General features: G+C 38.2%; 1 protein-coding gene across 6 annotated transcripts in view; it reads left to right on the forward strand.

Moving 5' to 3' along the window:
* eng (endoglin) overlaps nucleotides 1-15,000 on the forward strand; it is a 68,025-nt gene that overhangs the window by 10,148 nt on the left and 42,877 nt on the right. For all 6 annotated transcript variants that reach the window (XR_013196922.1, XR_013196924.1, XR_013196923.1 and 3 more), the window contains exon 3: nucleotides 9,114-9,262. Coding sequence is in view for 3 of the 6 variants with exons in the window: in XM_077213900.1 (XP_077070015.1) it covers nucleotides 9,114-9,262 (149 nt within the window). In the remaining 3 variants the exon portion in view is untranslated. The remainder of the gene's footprint in view (nucleotides 1-9,113; nucleotides 9,263-15,000) is intronic.

The following is a 15,000-nucleotide window of genomic DNA, read 5'->3' on the forward strand; positions in this document are numbered from 1 at the left end:
CTAAAACACAACATGTTCTGCCTGTGTCTGCTGGGGAAAACCAATATGTGCTTCCTCAAATCTATTTTAGTAGCGGAAATGTAAGTGTTTTCCACACGATCTGCAGAAGGTTTTATGTGTTTTACCTTCAGACTCTCTAACCTCGACTGAACTGGGCTTGATCCGCGTCAGTGTCGTTCCACAGACCATCCTCCCAATCTCTAATTATGTTCCTGACGGGAAGCGTTCGACCGGTTTACCGGTTAAGGAGTTATTCACGAGAAGGAAGCCGGCTGCTGTTGAAGAGGATTCTGGCGCCTTTGACCTCAGAGCCGGAAATGAGCGTTTGCAGGATGCCAGATCAACATGCTTTCTTAAAAACATCATCGTTATCTGAAATGCTCTTGGAGTGACTCAATGCTTTTGCTGTCTGCTGGTTTTTGACCTTAAAAACAAGAAACGATTATGTGAGAAGAAGCTGACACACAGCTTTTGAGCAAGATCAGCTCTTAACTGTTTCCCCGCCATTCAGGAGATTTTTTTCTTCATTTAAAACAACGCTTTCCCGCAATTGAAATGATTTCCCCTGATTATATGATAGGGGGCGCTGTTACGGATCTTCTGAAAGAGTGCAGCATCTCCGGATCCAAAAACAAGCAAAGAAGATCTATGTTAATAAACGATGAATGATAATAAAATATCCTGCCAATGGCCGTCGACTTCAGAAAATTTACCGAGTGTAAATATTTTTAACTAGGCATGAGACTCAAATTCACACTTTTCAGGTACAGAAATGTAATAATCAAACATACCCTTTACTGTATAAATTAACGTAGATTAATCCTTATTTAAGTTACAAAAGTTACTCAGTCAAGATCAGTAAGTGATTTTTCTTTGTCTTTTGTTGTTTGATTAACTTTAAGGACACAGACAGCAGACATATATTAGGCTACTGTCACTTTAAGAGCTGCACGGATCCAATATTCTGTTACACATTCGTTTTCTTCTCAGCTGTTTATGTTCACTTATGACATAATAACTGATGTTTAGGAGGATAATACTCGCCAATACGGCCTTTTCAAGCGCAAGAAGACATGAAAGAGAGTTTATTCAGTGTCTGAAACGTGGATTTCTGGGCGCGCACTTCGGATGTTTGCACACAGAAAACTAACGAATAAGTTCCCTTTCACATCTTCTCGCGCTTGAATATTTTAATTGTCAAGGCTTAAACTTTCGTGACGATGCAGCAACAACTGCTCCGTTCATGTTTGTGCACATTCATGTTTTTCAACATTGCATTACTAGAAATCATAAAAATTTTACCCGTCAACTGGCGATTGACAGCATTTCATATAACCGTTCATATCACCATTCATATCACCATTCATATAACCGTTCATATCACTCACCGTTCATATAACCCTTCATATCACTCACCGTTCATATCACCGTTCATATAACCGTTCATATCACCGATCATATCACTCACTGTTCATATAACCGTTCATATCACTCACCGTTCATATCACCGTTCATATCACTCACCGTTCATATAACCGTTCATATCACCATTCATATCACTCACCGTTCATATAACCGTTCATATCACCATTCATATCACTCACCGTTCATATAACCGTTCATATCACCATTCATATCACTCACCGTTAATATAACCGTTCATATCACTCACCGTTCATATAACCGTTCGAATCACTCACTGTTCACATAACCGTTCATATCACTCACCGTTCATATCACCGTTCATATAACCGTTCATATAACCGTTCATATCACTCACCGTTCATATAACCGTTCATATCACTCACCGTTCATATAACCGTTCATATCACTCACCGTTCATATAACCGTTCATATAACCGTTCATATCACTCACCGTTCATATAACCGTTCATATCACTCACCGTTCATATAACCGTTCATATCACTCACTGTTCATATAACCGTTCATATCACTCACCGTTCATATCACCGTTCATATAACCGTTCATATAACCGTTCATATAACCGTTCATATCACTCACCGTTCATATAACCGTTCATATCACTCACTGTTCATATAACCGTTCATATCACTCACCGTTCATATAAACGTTCATATCACTCACCGTTCATATAACCGTTCATATAACCATTCATATAACCGTTCATATAACCGTTCATATCACTCACCGTTCATATAACCGTTCATATCACTCACCGTTCATATCACCGTTCATATAACCGTTCATATCACTCACCGTTCATATAACCGTTCATATCACTCACCGTTCATATAACCGTTCATATCACTCACTGTTCATATAACCGTTCATATCACTCACCGTTCATATCACCGTTCATATAACCGTTCATATCACTCACTGTTCATATAACCGTTCATATCACTCACCGTTCATATAACCGTTCATATCACTCACCGTTCATATAACCGTTCATATCACTCACCGTTCATATAACCGTTCATATAACCATTCATATAACCGTTCATATAACCGTTCATATCACTCACCGTTCATATAACCGTTCATATCACTCACCGTTCATATCACCGTTCATATAACCGTTCATATCACTCACCGTTCATATAACCGTTCATATCACTCACCGTTCATATAACCGTTCATATCACTCACCGTTCATATAACCGTTCATATAACCATTCATATAACCGTTCATATAACCGTTCATATCACTCACCGTTCATATAACCGTTCATATCACTCACCATTCATATCACCGTTCATATAACCGTTCATATCACTCACCATTCATATCACCGTTCATATCACCGTTCATATCACTCACTGTTCATATAACCGTTCATATCACTCACCGTTCATACAACCGTTCATATCACTCACCGTTCATATAACCGTTCATATCACTCACCGTTCATATAACCGTTCATATCACTCACCGTTCATATAACCGTTCATATCACTCACCGTTCATATAACCGTTCATATAACCGTTCATATAACCGTTCATATCACTCACCGTTCATATCACTCACCGTTCATATAACCGTTCATATCACCGTTCATATCACTCACCGTTCATATCACTCACCCTTCATATAACCGTTCATATAACCGTTCATATCACTCACCGTTCATATCACTCACCGTTCATATAACGTTCATATCACCGTTCATATCACTCACCCTTCATATAACCGTTCATATAACCGTTCATATCACTCACCGTTCATATAACCGTTCATATCACTCACCGTTCATATCACTCACCGTTCATATCACTCACCCTTCATATAACCGTTCATATCACTCACCGTTCATATCACTCACCGTTCATATCACTCACCGTTCATATAACGTTCATATCACCGTTCATATCACTCACCCTTCATATAACCGTTCATATAACCGTTCATATCACTCACCGTTCATATCACTCACCCTTCATATAACCGTTCATATAACCGTTCATATCACTCACCCTTCATATAACCGTTCATATCACTCACCGTTCATATCACTCACCGTTCATATAACGTTCATATCACCGTTCATATCACTCACCCTTCATATAACCGTTCATATAACCGTTCATATCACTCACCGTTCATATAACCGTTCATATCACTCACCGTTCATATCACTCACCGTTCATATAACCGTTCATATCACCGTTCATATCACTCACCGTTAATATCACTCACCGTTCATATAACGTTCATATAACCGTTCAAATAACCGTTCATATAACCGTTTCGCCAACGCTGATTTTTCACGAGTGTTCATTTTAGGTCATGCCCATCCGGATGAAGTCTTTGACAGAAACGGGATTTTCTCAGCTTTTTGTGTGAAATGTTTCCACATACAAGTGTTGATAAAACGGAATAAATGAAGCTTGAATATTTTTTGTTCAATAGCAGAGGCTCTGTTCTGTCTTTTGACTGTTTACATATTCATACAACAAAATATTCATGAAAGTTTTGTGGAAATGATCAAAAATGCTTGCGCTGACAGGGAAAGAGTTAACATCTGTAGCTTAAGGAAATAAATAAATTATCCTGTGGGATTATTAGTGTGATCATGTGATCAAGCTTCAGGACAGTTACTCTGATTGATTTGAAGCTTTTCCCCAAAAATGTAAGCCTGGAAACCCACAGCATGAGCTTCTCTAATGCTAGATATGAAATTCATCTGTCGGTGCCCGACTGCTGTGCGCGCGTGTATGTGTGTGAGTGCCTGTGTGTGTGAATGAGTGCGTGCGTGTGTGTGTGTTTGTGTGTGTGTTTTCCAGTTTTAAGCAATTCCTCTGCGAGCCGCTCTGATATTATTCACCCAGTTGGCGAGAGCTGAGTTTGTGCGCGTGTGTGTACGCGTGTGAGTGTGTGTGCGTGTGAGAGTGTGTGCGTGTGTTTGAGTTCCTGTGTGTGTGTGTGTGTGTGTGTGTGAGAGTGTGTGAGAGTGTCTGTGTGTGTGTGCCTGTGTGAGTGCCTGTGTGTGTGTGTGTGTGTGTGTGAGTGAGTGCGTGTGTTTATGTGTGTGTGTGTGTGAGTGCCTGTGTGTGTGTGTGTGTGTGTGTGTGTGTGTGAGAGTGTGTGAGAGTGCCTGTGTGTGTGTGTGGGTGTCTGTGTGAGTGTCTGTGTGTGTGTGTGTGCCTGTGTGAGTGCCTGTGTGTGTGCGTGTGTGAGTGAGTGTGTGTGAGTGAGTGCGTGTGTGAGTGCTTGTGTGTGTGCGTGTGTGAGTGAGTGCGTGTGTTTCTGTGTGTGTTTTCCAGTTTTAAGCAATTCCTCTGCGAGCCGCTCTGATATTATTCACCCAGTTGGCGAGAGCTGAGTTTGTGCACGTGTGTGTGTACGCGTGTGAGTGTGTGTGTGCATGTGAGAGTGTGTGCGTGTGTGTGCATATATGTGTGTGCGTGTGATTGCCTCTGTGAGTGCCTGTGTGTGTGTGCCTGTATGTGTGTGTGAATGTGTGTGTGTGTGTGTGTGTGTGAGTTCATGTGTGTGTGCGTGTGTGAGTGAATGCGCGTGTGTGTGTGTGCGTATATGTGTGTGCGTGCCTGTGTGAGTGCCTGTGTGTGTGTGTGTGTGGGAGTGCATGTGTGTGTGCGTGTTTGAGTGAATACGTGTGTGTGTGTTGCTTCAGATGAAGGCCTGAGGGTCAAAATGCAAGATGAAGCCTCTCTCTCTCTCTCTCTCACACACACACACACACACACACACACACACACACACACACACACACACACACACACACACACACACACACACACACACACACACACACACACACACACACACAAACACACACGAGGGCAGAGAGAAAATAACAAGAGTCGTTGTGATGAATGGATGGCGGGACATTATTTGTGTCTCGGCCCGATTGAATGTCTTCAACGTTTCATCGCATGGGAAAGACTCGTCGCCGCTCTGATGAAACATGATAAAGCCGTGGCTTATAGCTCATTTAACACAGAACCGCTTAGTGAAAGCTCTGGCATTTCCGGGTCACCGTTTACGTCCCACGAGTCGGACTGATATACGTATGAATGTCAGTCTCTCTGACGGCCCATCAAAACAATATAATGAGGATGTCTGAAGAGAAGTCGTTAGCAGTCTTGCCTAATAAGTGTGGTTTTATATCAAGCCGTCCAGTGACTGGATTATTTTAGACCCAGGGCTCCAGACTAACTGTTTTTGCTAGCGCTGTAGCCTATAACTGAACATTTTTAGGGGCGCAGGCAGAAAATGTAGGGGCACACCTTAAAGGAACGCGCCGACTTTTCCAGACTTTTGCTTATTCACCGTATCCCCCAGAGTTAGATAAGTCCATACATACCCTTCTCATCTCCGTGCGTGCTGTAACTCTGTCTGACGTACCCACTGCTAGCCTAGCTTAGCACAAAGACTGGAAGTAAATGGCTCCAGCTAGCATACTGCTCCCAATAAGTGACAAGTAGCTCACTCCGCCCAAGTACCAGTGCTTCGCCTTCTGAGAATATAGTTCCCAGTATGTATACGGTTAGATGTCTGTGTCTCACATGACCTTGTTATGTGTACACAGTGACTATACAAATCACACCATATAAATAGGAAAATGTTGGCGTTATTTTGTCATCATTGGGAGCAGTATGCTAGCTGGAGCCATTTACTTCCAGTATTTGTGCTAAGCTAGGCTAGCAGTGGGTGCGTCAGACAGAGTTACAGCACGCACGGAGATGAAAAGGGTATGTATGGACTTATCTAACTCTGGGGGATACGGTGAATAAGCGAAAGTCCCAAAAAGTCGGCGTGTTCCTTTAAATCAACCTGCAATGCAGTTATTCACATGTTGACTTTATTTCTAGTAGAGTTCTAGTACAGAAAGTATTTGGTAGCTGGGGGGTTGACAATAAAGCACTGAGCTTAATGGCTCATGGCTTAAAGGTGTACATAAAATTAACTTTATTTATAATCATTCATAATGTCTGAATATTAATTCAAAAGCAAAACAAGTGAAAAAATATATATTAGGGAGTGAAAATAGCCAATGAAGCGTCCTCTGCAGCCACCTACTGGTTACAATGGTATTTTAATATTTTTTATTTTTAAATAAGTGTGAGTTTTCCTACATCTTAAAACTTTTAGTTTTATAAATGGGGACAAACTTGGAAGGATTTTGTTTTGGTCATCACATTAAAAATAACATAGATGTGTAGTACTCGCAAGCATTTGACTATTTCTGCCACAATACCATAGTTACAGTTAGTGTTACTACATTAAATCCATGGTGAATGTTGCAGACTTGTGGACTTAAAGCCTTCTATAACTTGTTGATTCATGGCACAATGTTTCTCCTGGTTTCCACGTCAGCGCTGTTTGATCTGATATATCTAAGGTTGTGATTGGATGGTTGTGGTTTTCTATTGGCTGATCTCATGGGATTGACAGGTTGCCCCGCCCTTGTCAAGAGATGCTGCAATAGGAAGTTATTCTGATTCAAGATTACCAGGAACATGAAGTTAAAGATGTTTAGATATTTTTACTGGAAAACATGACAAAGATGCTCATTAAGAATATGCTGTGTATTTACAGTGTTTCTCCACTCAGTCTTTGCTGATAAACCCAGACAAAGACAAAGCCTGGACTGCCGTCACCGTCAGCTTGACGTCTAAACATGTCATTTCCTGTTGTCCTTATTGAAGCTTCCTGTATTTCCTTCCACTCTGTCCTTAATAAAAGAGCAGAAAGTGTGTCTTACCTTTTCTGAAAATGTCTCTTCTGCTCGCCAACAAAAATACAGTCAGAATTGTGATATACTTTTACAATTTAAAACAGCTATGACGCTCAAGAAAAATGACTGATTATTATCAATGTTGAACAGTCATATTTGGAATGTGGAAACTGACATTTTATTTAAAGTTCAAAACAACAGTATTTATTTGAAATATAATCTTTTGTAATCATACATTTAATGCTTCCCTGCTGAATAAAATTATTATTTTCTTTGAATTTTTTTTAATGAGTGTATATATATCGAAATAAATAACAGCTATAATTGGAGGAAAACATTGTGAAACATAGAAAATGTTAAGTCCAGGAAATACAAGAAATAAAATCAGTTAATCAAATAAATAAATGACAGTTTTGTTGATTATCAACACATTGCTTTGTTGTGACTAAATTTGAGCCTTTATTTAAAACCGCTGCTTGTTATAAATACATAATATGATTCAAAGCTCCATTCTCCTCATTCTTGATCCTTTTAGATGTCATTTTGTGCTTAAAGCCTTTGTGTAGATTTTAGGGATGCACAATATATCTGCCACCATATCAGTATCGGCCGATATATGTTCATTTTTTAATGTTAAAAAATAAGAAAAGAAGAAAATTGATACTGATAAGAAAATTTGGCCGATATATTAAAGCCGATAAATAAGTATTTTTCCTTCAGCTGAGACGCTTCAGATGTGCACTGTTCAACATGATGGTTTTGAATTGCTTGAAAATTGATTGGAATCTCTCAAAAAAGGAAAATACAGTTCAGTGCAACATGCAAAGCTACGTAAAATTATAATGAGATTGTTATAATCGTGTGCTTGGGAAATGGATTTTACTTGGGAGACTTTAGTTTTTGTAATCAGGCTCTCAAAAATTATATACAATTTTGGATTTAAATTTATCGGTCAATATATCGGTTATCGGCTTTCAAATATGAAGAATTATCTGTTATCAGAATCAGCCAATTTTTATATTGGTGCATCTCTAGTAGATTTCCATTTAACTCTGCTAATGCTGGATCTGATCATACTTTCACACAATGATCTGCTGTTCACTACGAGATGTTTTCTTTGGCAATGTTGCATATGCCATTCATCCTTTTGCCTTTAGATCTATTTTAAAAAAAAGTTGACATTGGTTTGGCATACTTCTCTCAAGTCGTTACTCATCACATTATTAATCAGAGTACAATAATCATTTACTGGAATCAAAATCATCAAATTCCTCATGTTTTCTGTCGAATTAAGTCATCAATGAAGTGAAAACAAGTGTTTTAGCATCTGCTGTATCTCTCGGTCACAATATTTAGGCCGAAATGTAAGATTTATGCATATCAAATTTTCATGCATTTGGATTACACAGTTTTAACATTGCATAAATGACATGTGGTGCACATTTGTCAGTGAAACGTGAAGGTTTCTGAACTCAAAAAACTATTTGCATCTGTTTGATTTTATTTAAATGATCATATTTTCAAAATGTATTGACGCATTTCATTAATACACAACAAATATGCACCACATGTCATTTATGCAATGTTAAAACTGTGAAATCCAAATGCATGAACATTTTATATGCACAAATCTCACATTTAGGCCTAAATATCGTGACCCAGAGACACAGTAACTGCTAAAACACTTGTTTTCACTTCATTGATGACTTGTTTCGAGAGAAAGCATGAGGAATTTGCTAATTTTGATTTGTTAGGGTTAGGGTTATATGCAATTCAGATGAATTTCGGTCTCAGTATTTTAGATGTGACCCGTGTCCTCCAGAGGAAGGACATGGTTTATTCTGGAGGTGATTTATGAGCTGCTGGCAGGATATTTTTCCCCAGGGCCGCAGATGATTTCAATAGCTCTTTTATTCTCTTTAGACTCCAGTGTGATCTGTGAACTGAAGGATGTTCCCGGAAACAGCAATGATTGGATCATCCTGAAGGAAATGCCTCTGGGATGCTGGACGAATTTCACCCGGGGCGACGACGAGAGAGAAGTCCACATCCTAAACCTGCTGTACACAAATGTGAGTCGCTTTCATTCATAAATCCAGTACAAACCAGCAGGTGGAAAGACCAGATTAGACCAGCATGAAATGGTTCAGACTGGTTTAGTGTTTGCAGACCAGAGACCCACTTTAGCATACTTTGAGTACTTAATACAGAAATAATAAATGTGAAATGAAAATGTACTATAGTTTAATTTTATATTATATGCACTTATTTGAACTTAAGAGTGTTTTTGAGCTACTTAAGTAGGACTTAAGCACATTTTATATGTAATACTGCTGAATATACTGACAAGCATTTATGCTGTAAATGCGTTTTTAATTTACATTTGCAATGATGAAATTGCAGTTAAGTACATTTAAAATATATTAACCTTAAATGTAATATCAGTACAGTTAAAATTAAAATTAAATACTTTTAATCTGCTTTGGTATGTTAGTCAACACGTCAAAGTAAGTGCTCTTCTTTAAAAGATTATTAAAACATAATGACTTTTTAAAAGTGTACGTAAGTGTGTTTAGAAGTGTTAAAGTCCCCCTGTAGTCAATAATTGTATCCCTTAAAACTCATCTCATGATCACCAAAATTACATATTTAAGCATTTTTCCAAGAAAAAAATGAAGAATGTAGCTCCACACTCTCTCCTCATTTAGTATTCGCGGTTCTCTGAATATGCAAATGAGCCCCGCCTCCGCTCACTCGAGCAAAAACTCGAGGCAACAACACTCATTAGTCAAATGTCTTGTAGACACATGTTTAGTATGTGTTTATTTCATTAATATAATATTAATGAAATAAAAGGCCATTTAACTGTACTTAAAGATCACTCACTCAGAGATCCACTCGTTGACGATCACACGTTGATCTGATTGGTTACAAGGTAGTTTGTGACGTCAGAAACACCAGCGATTTCAAAGCGTGTTTTTGAGACTGTCTCTGGTTCACTGCAGTTTTAACCATCTGATGTCTCGCTTTTTTACTTATCAGTGCAAAAGAAACTCAAAATACTCTGTTGATTTTGATCTTACATATTAAGTGTTGTACATCATTAGATCCTGATAAGTGTCTATTTTTTTTGTGGATACTCACAATAAAAACAAAGTGTTGTGCTTTTCGCTAAATAAAGAAAAACAAACATGATGCGCGTTCTGCCTTCTCTCTGTCAGTGAAGTCCATTCTGAAACGCGTCCGAAAATTAACTGTAATTCCGCGAATACTTGTCATACAGGCACGAGTGTTTTTCCATAATGAAGCTTGAACTCTCTTCTTTTAAATGAATTAATTTATATAAAAAAACAAATATTCTCAGTTTATGTAATCTGTATGTTTAGTAAGTATCTTACTACAGCTGTGTACACAGCGTATCCCTAGTAGTACGCTGGTAGTTTCAATTCGCGGAGCAACGGATCCAGATGATGTAGTAAGTCATTTATTCTTAAGTGCTTTGTTCTAATCGCGATATTGAATAGTGTCTGACTGTAAACCACAAAAAGACTGTTTAAATATGAATTGCGTGTCTGTGTGTAGGCTAAATGATGAATGAACGGCATGCAGGCACGTGCGCTTTGTTTACTACAGTTATACAGTGCGTGTCTGTGCCATTCATTCACTCTCGCACCTACATTAGTAAACGTTATGTTTACATGAACACATCCAAACTATATTGCTATAGCCTACTAAGATGAGTAAAAATAGACTGAAATATGTTGAAATAAAATGTCTGTATAAGCAACAAACTGCAAATTCACATGTATATGCTAATATATCATACACAATATGTTACAGACTAAATATGAATGTTTAGACAAGATTTTGTGATTAGGTTTGGATAGATTATAAAGTTTTGACTGTAAATATAGACTACTGTCACATTAAATAGTTAAGCTTTTGTTCACCAATTTCTGCTCATGTTAAATATACTATAGTATGATGTTTTGCCAAAATTAAAGTAGGTATATTGAATTATCAACTAAGATGTTATTATAGTGTTTGTTCCAATATTCAAACTAATGAATCCTTACCTTTTTTAATACGTATGATAAAATGTATACTTTTTACAAAGAAATACACTTGAAATATTGTTAAAATTGTAATTGTAATTGTAATTGTAACCTATTTGTAATTGGTTACAATTTCTAATTGTAAAATATGTATATATAGGTAATTTCTTTTGTCCTTGTGTTCTTTGGGACCCTGTGACACACCTATGTGAAAGGCTAATTAATATGCAGCTCATTATGTATGTGACACATTATCCGGCCTTTGTCTTCTCAGGTGTGAATAGGGATGGGACGATTACCGGTTTCACTATAAACCACGATAAAATGTACTGACGGTTAGTAATATCGTTTAAAATTAAATTATCATTAAAACCGTGTTTGATTATCGCGATTTTAATAACTCACTATAAATCCTGTCCAGCCAGCAACAGTCTGACGCAGGCGCGCAATGTTGGGTTTTTTTTTATTCGAGAAGGAATGGCGGAAGGCAGTGACCGTGTTCGGGAGATTATTCAGCCTTTTAAGAGGACCAAATCTGAGGTGTGGTCATGTTCTGGCATTTACAAAAGTCCTGAGGGAAACTTAATCGAGGATGGTCACTCTGTCTGCAGAACATGCACAAAAAAAGTCTCTGTGATAGAGGTAAACACTTCAAATCTGCCGAGTCGTCCTGAGACCATCATCCACTGTTGTAGCGAACGCAAGGCAAGTTAACTTTGACCTCAATACAAAAAACTACATCTGGGAAATAATTGGGCACAAAATGTTGTTTTGAGTTGAAATGTTTTATCTCACTCACTTGAAATAAACTTGAAGCTTCCGCGAAGAAAAGTTCGCAGCAAGTGGCTTTGAGCTAAAGACGAACGAACACGTTCAAACAAGACTATTAAGAGTGACATTTAAGAGATAATAATGTATATTCATTGTAGACTTATAACACCGATTTCTTTTTACCACATAATTACGGGGACATATTGAATAGAGATTAATGTCTCTATTCTTACCTGTTAAATCCATTTTGTACAGCGTACAAAACAATCGTCCAGACAAGATGATCACAACAATATTATCAAACTCTGTAAACAATAAATCAACTCCGATTTCATTTTCAATACAATCAAAAACGGAGACGCAAGATGACAAGTTGTACTTGAATGAAATGAGAGCGCGCGTCCGTTGTGATATATGGATGTGCGCGCTGTGTTATAATGCGTTGCTATTGACGACGGTCATTATAAGGAAGGAAATGCCACATAATAGAATCTTACTTTGAAAAGTGCATAGAGCTGCTTGTTTTATTTGTTGTTTGTTGATTCTTAAATATAAAACTTGTTGAAATGTTTTCAGTGTGAGCATCAGTTCTTTTTTAACACTTTCATCTTGTTTTAACAAAACCGTGATAATATTGATAATCACGATAATTTCGGTCACTATAATCGTGATATGAATTTTTCATACCGTCCCATCCCTAGGTGTGAACACTGGATTTTCAACACAGGGATTGATTTGTCATGCACAAGTGGATCTCTGAGTGAGTGAGTGAGTGGAGGCGGGGCTCATTTGCATATTCATAGAACCACGCATACTAAATGAGGCAAGGGTGACGAGTTACATTCAAGATATTTTAAAGCCTGAATAATTTTTTTTCAAAGAAAAAGGGTTAAATATGTAATTTTGGTGATCAAAGATGAGATTTAAGGGATAAAATGATCGACTACAGGGAGACTTTAATTCTGCCAGAATATTCCAGCACAATGAATAGCAGGTTTCCCATTTTGAAACGTCTCGTATGAGCAGGAACATCACTAACACACGCCACACACTGGTTTCTCCACGTGGGGTTGAGAAAGACCAACACAGAGCATTAGTGAGCATCTCCCATGATGCAACACACACTCAACGCAGGAGGGGTTTGTGTGTCAGCGTCAACTTTCATGTGGCGGTTTGCTCTTTAAATACACTCATCATGTCGATTATATGATTAATAATCAGCATCTGAAAGCTGGAGAGTAAATGCCTTCACTGAAAGGGTTTCAGGATGATACAGGGTTGAGACGCGTTTGTTTCTTCATATGTGCTATATGAGTGAATTGATTATAATTATAATTTCAACATTAAGCTGTGGAAACGTCCTGTTCTTTATCTTCTGGAGGGAATCAAAAAGTTGAGTTGACACATAGTTTGGAGGAAAAAAAAACATATTTTCTATTCTGCAATGCTGATTGCAGAAACAACTCATTTGTGTCCAGTTTTATTTCTCATGAGGAGTTTTATGAAAGAAACTGCTTTGTTCACACACACTGTTTGAGATCTTCAAACCAGCAAGAGCTAAAATATAAGTGCACTTAATTGTGCACTTCAAATCTTCAAAGAATATTTTTTTTAAAACTGTACTTGCAGATCATATAATATTAATGAAATAAAAGGCCATTTAACTGTACTTAAAGATAGCTCACTTTCATGACTATGATTCTTGAGTACACTTAAGTGAAGTGCAGTTGTAAAAGTTTTTCTTTAAAGTACATTATAAATCATTATGTTTTAAAGGGGACCTATTATGCCCTTTTTTACAATATGTAATATAAGTCTCAGGTGTCCCAGGAATAATCTGTGAAGTTTCAGCTCGTAATACCCCACAGATCATTTATTAGAAGTTTATACACCACTTATTTATTATATATTTCTGAGTGGGAGGAAAAAAATATGCACTGTTTTCGTGCATGTATCTTTAAATGCAAATGAGCTGCTGCTCCGCCCCCTTTCCAGAAGAGGGCGGAGCCTGTACTGCTCATGCCTCAGATACTCTGATTATCATCTTTTTCTGTGGTTTTCTGAGCGCACGCATAAAGGTGGATGTCAGACGGACATTATTAAACTGAATATTAACACATTCCTTAACACATCATTTGTTGTGCTTTAAAAAAGTGCACTTTTGATGCGTTGACTAAAGCACATATAAAGAACTTGATTCATTTTAACTTTAGTGTGTTATTCAATAAACGTGTAATTACAAATACGTTTTAATACATACAAGTTTTAATAGAAATTAAGTTAAAGTGTTCTTTTTTTCACAAGTTTCACAAGTCAGATGCATTTAATCAAAACAAACAGTTTAATTCTCAAACCTTCCTCACAGAATTGCCCTTTTTTATGTAAATGATCCCATTAATGCATTGGAGGAAGCCACCACACACACACACACGCACGCACGCACGCACGCACGCACGCACGCACGCACACACACAAACACACACACACTGTAAGCTGGAGCCGACCCGGTCGAGAGGAGATGAACACAGACACACACACACACACACACACACACACACACACACACACACACACACACACACACACACACACACACACACACACACACACACACACACACACACACACACACTGTAAGCTGGAGCCGACCCGGTAGAGTGGAGATGAACACAGACACACACACACACACACACACACACACACACACACACACACACACACACACACACACACACAAAAACACACACACTGTAAGCTGGAGCCGACCCGGTCGAGAGGAGATGAACACACACACACACACACACACACACACACACACACACACACACACACACACACACACACACACACACACACACACACACACACACACACACACACAGACACACTGTAAGCTGGAGCCGACCCGGTAGAGAGGAGATGAACACACACACACACGCACAGTGTAAATAAGTTGTGTCGAAGTGGGCGGAGCTTCAACTTCA

This window comes from Siphateles boraxobius, unplaced genomic scaffold (assembly GCF_051911475.1).
Source record: "Siphateles boraxobius isolate OS27281-9 unplaced genomic scaffold, OSU_SipBor_1 67, whole genome shotgun sequence".
Classification (NCBI taxonomy): domain Eukaryota; kingdom Metazoa; phylum Chordata; class Actinopteri; order Cypriniformes; family Leuciscidae; genus Siphateles; species Siphateles boraxobius.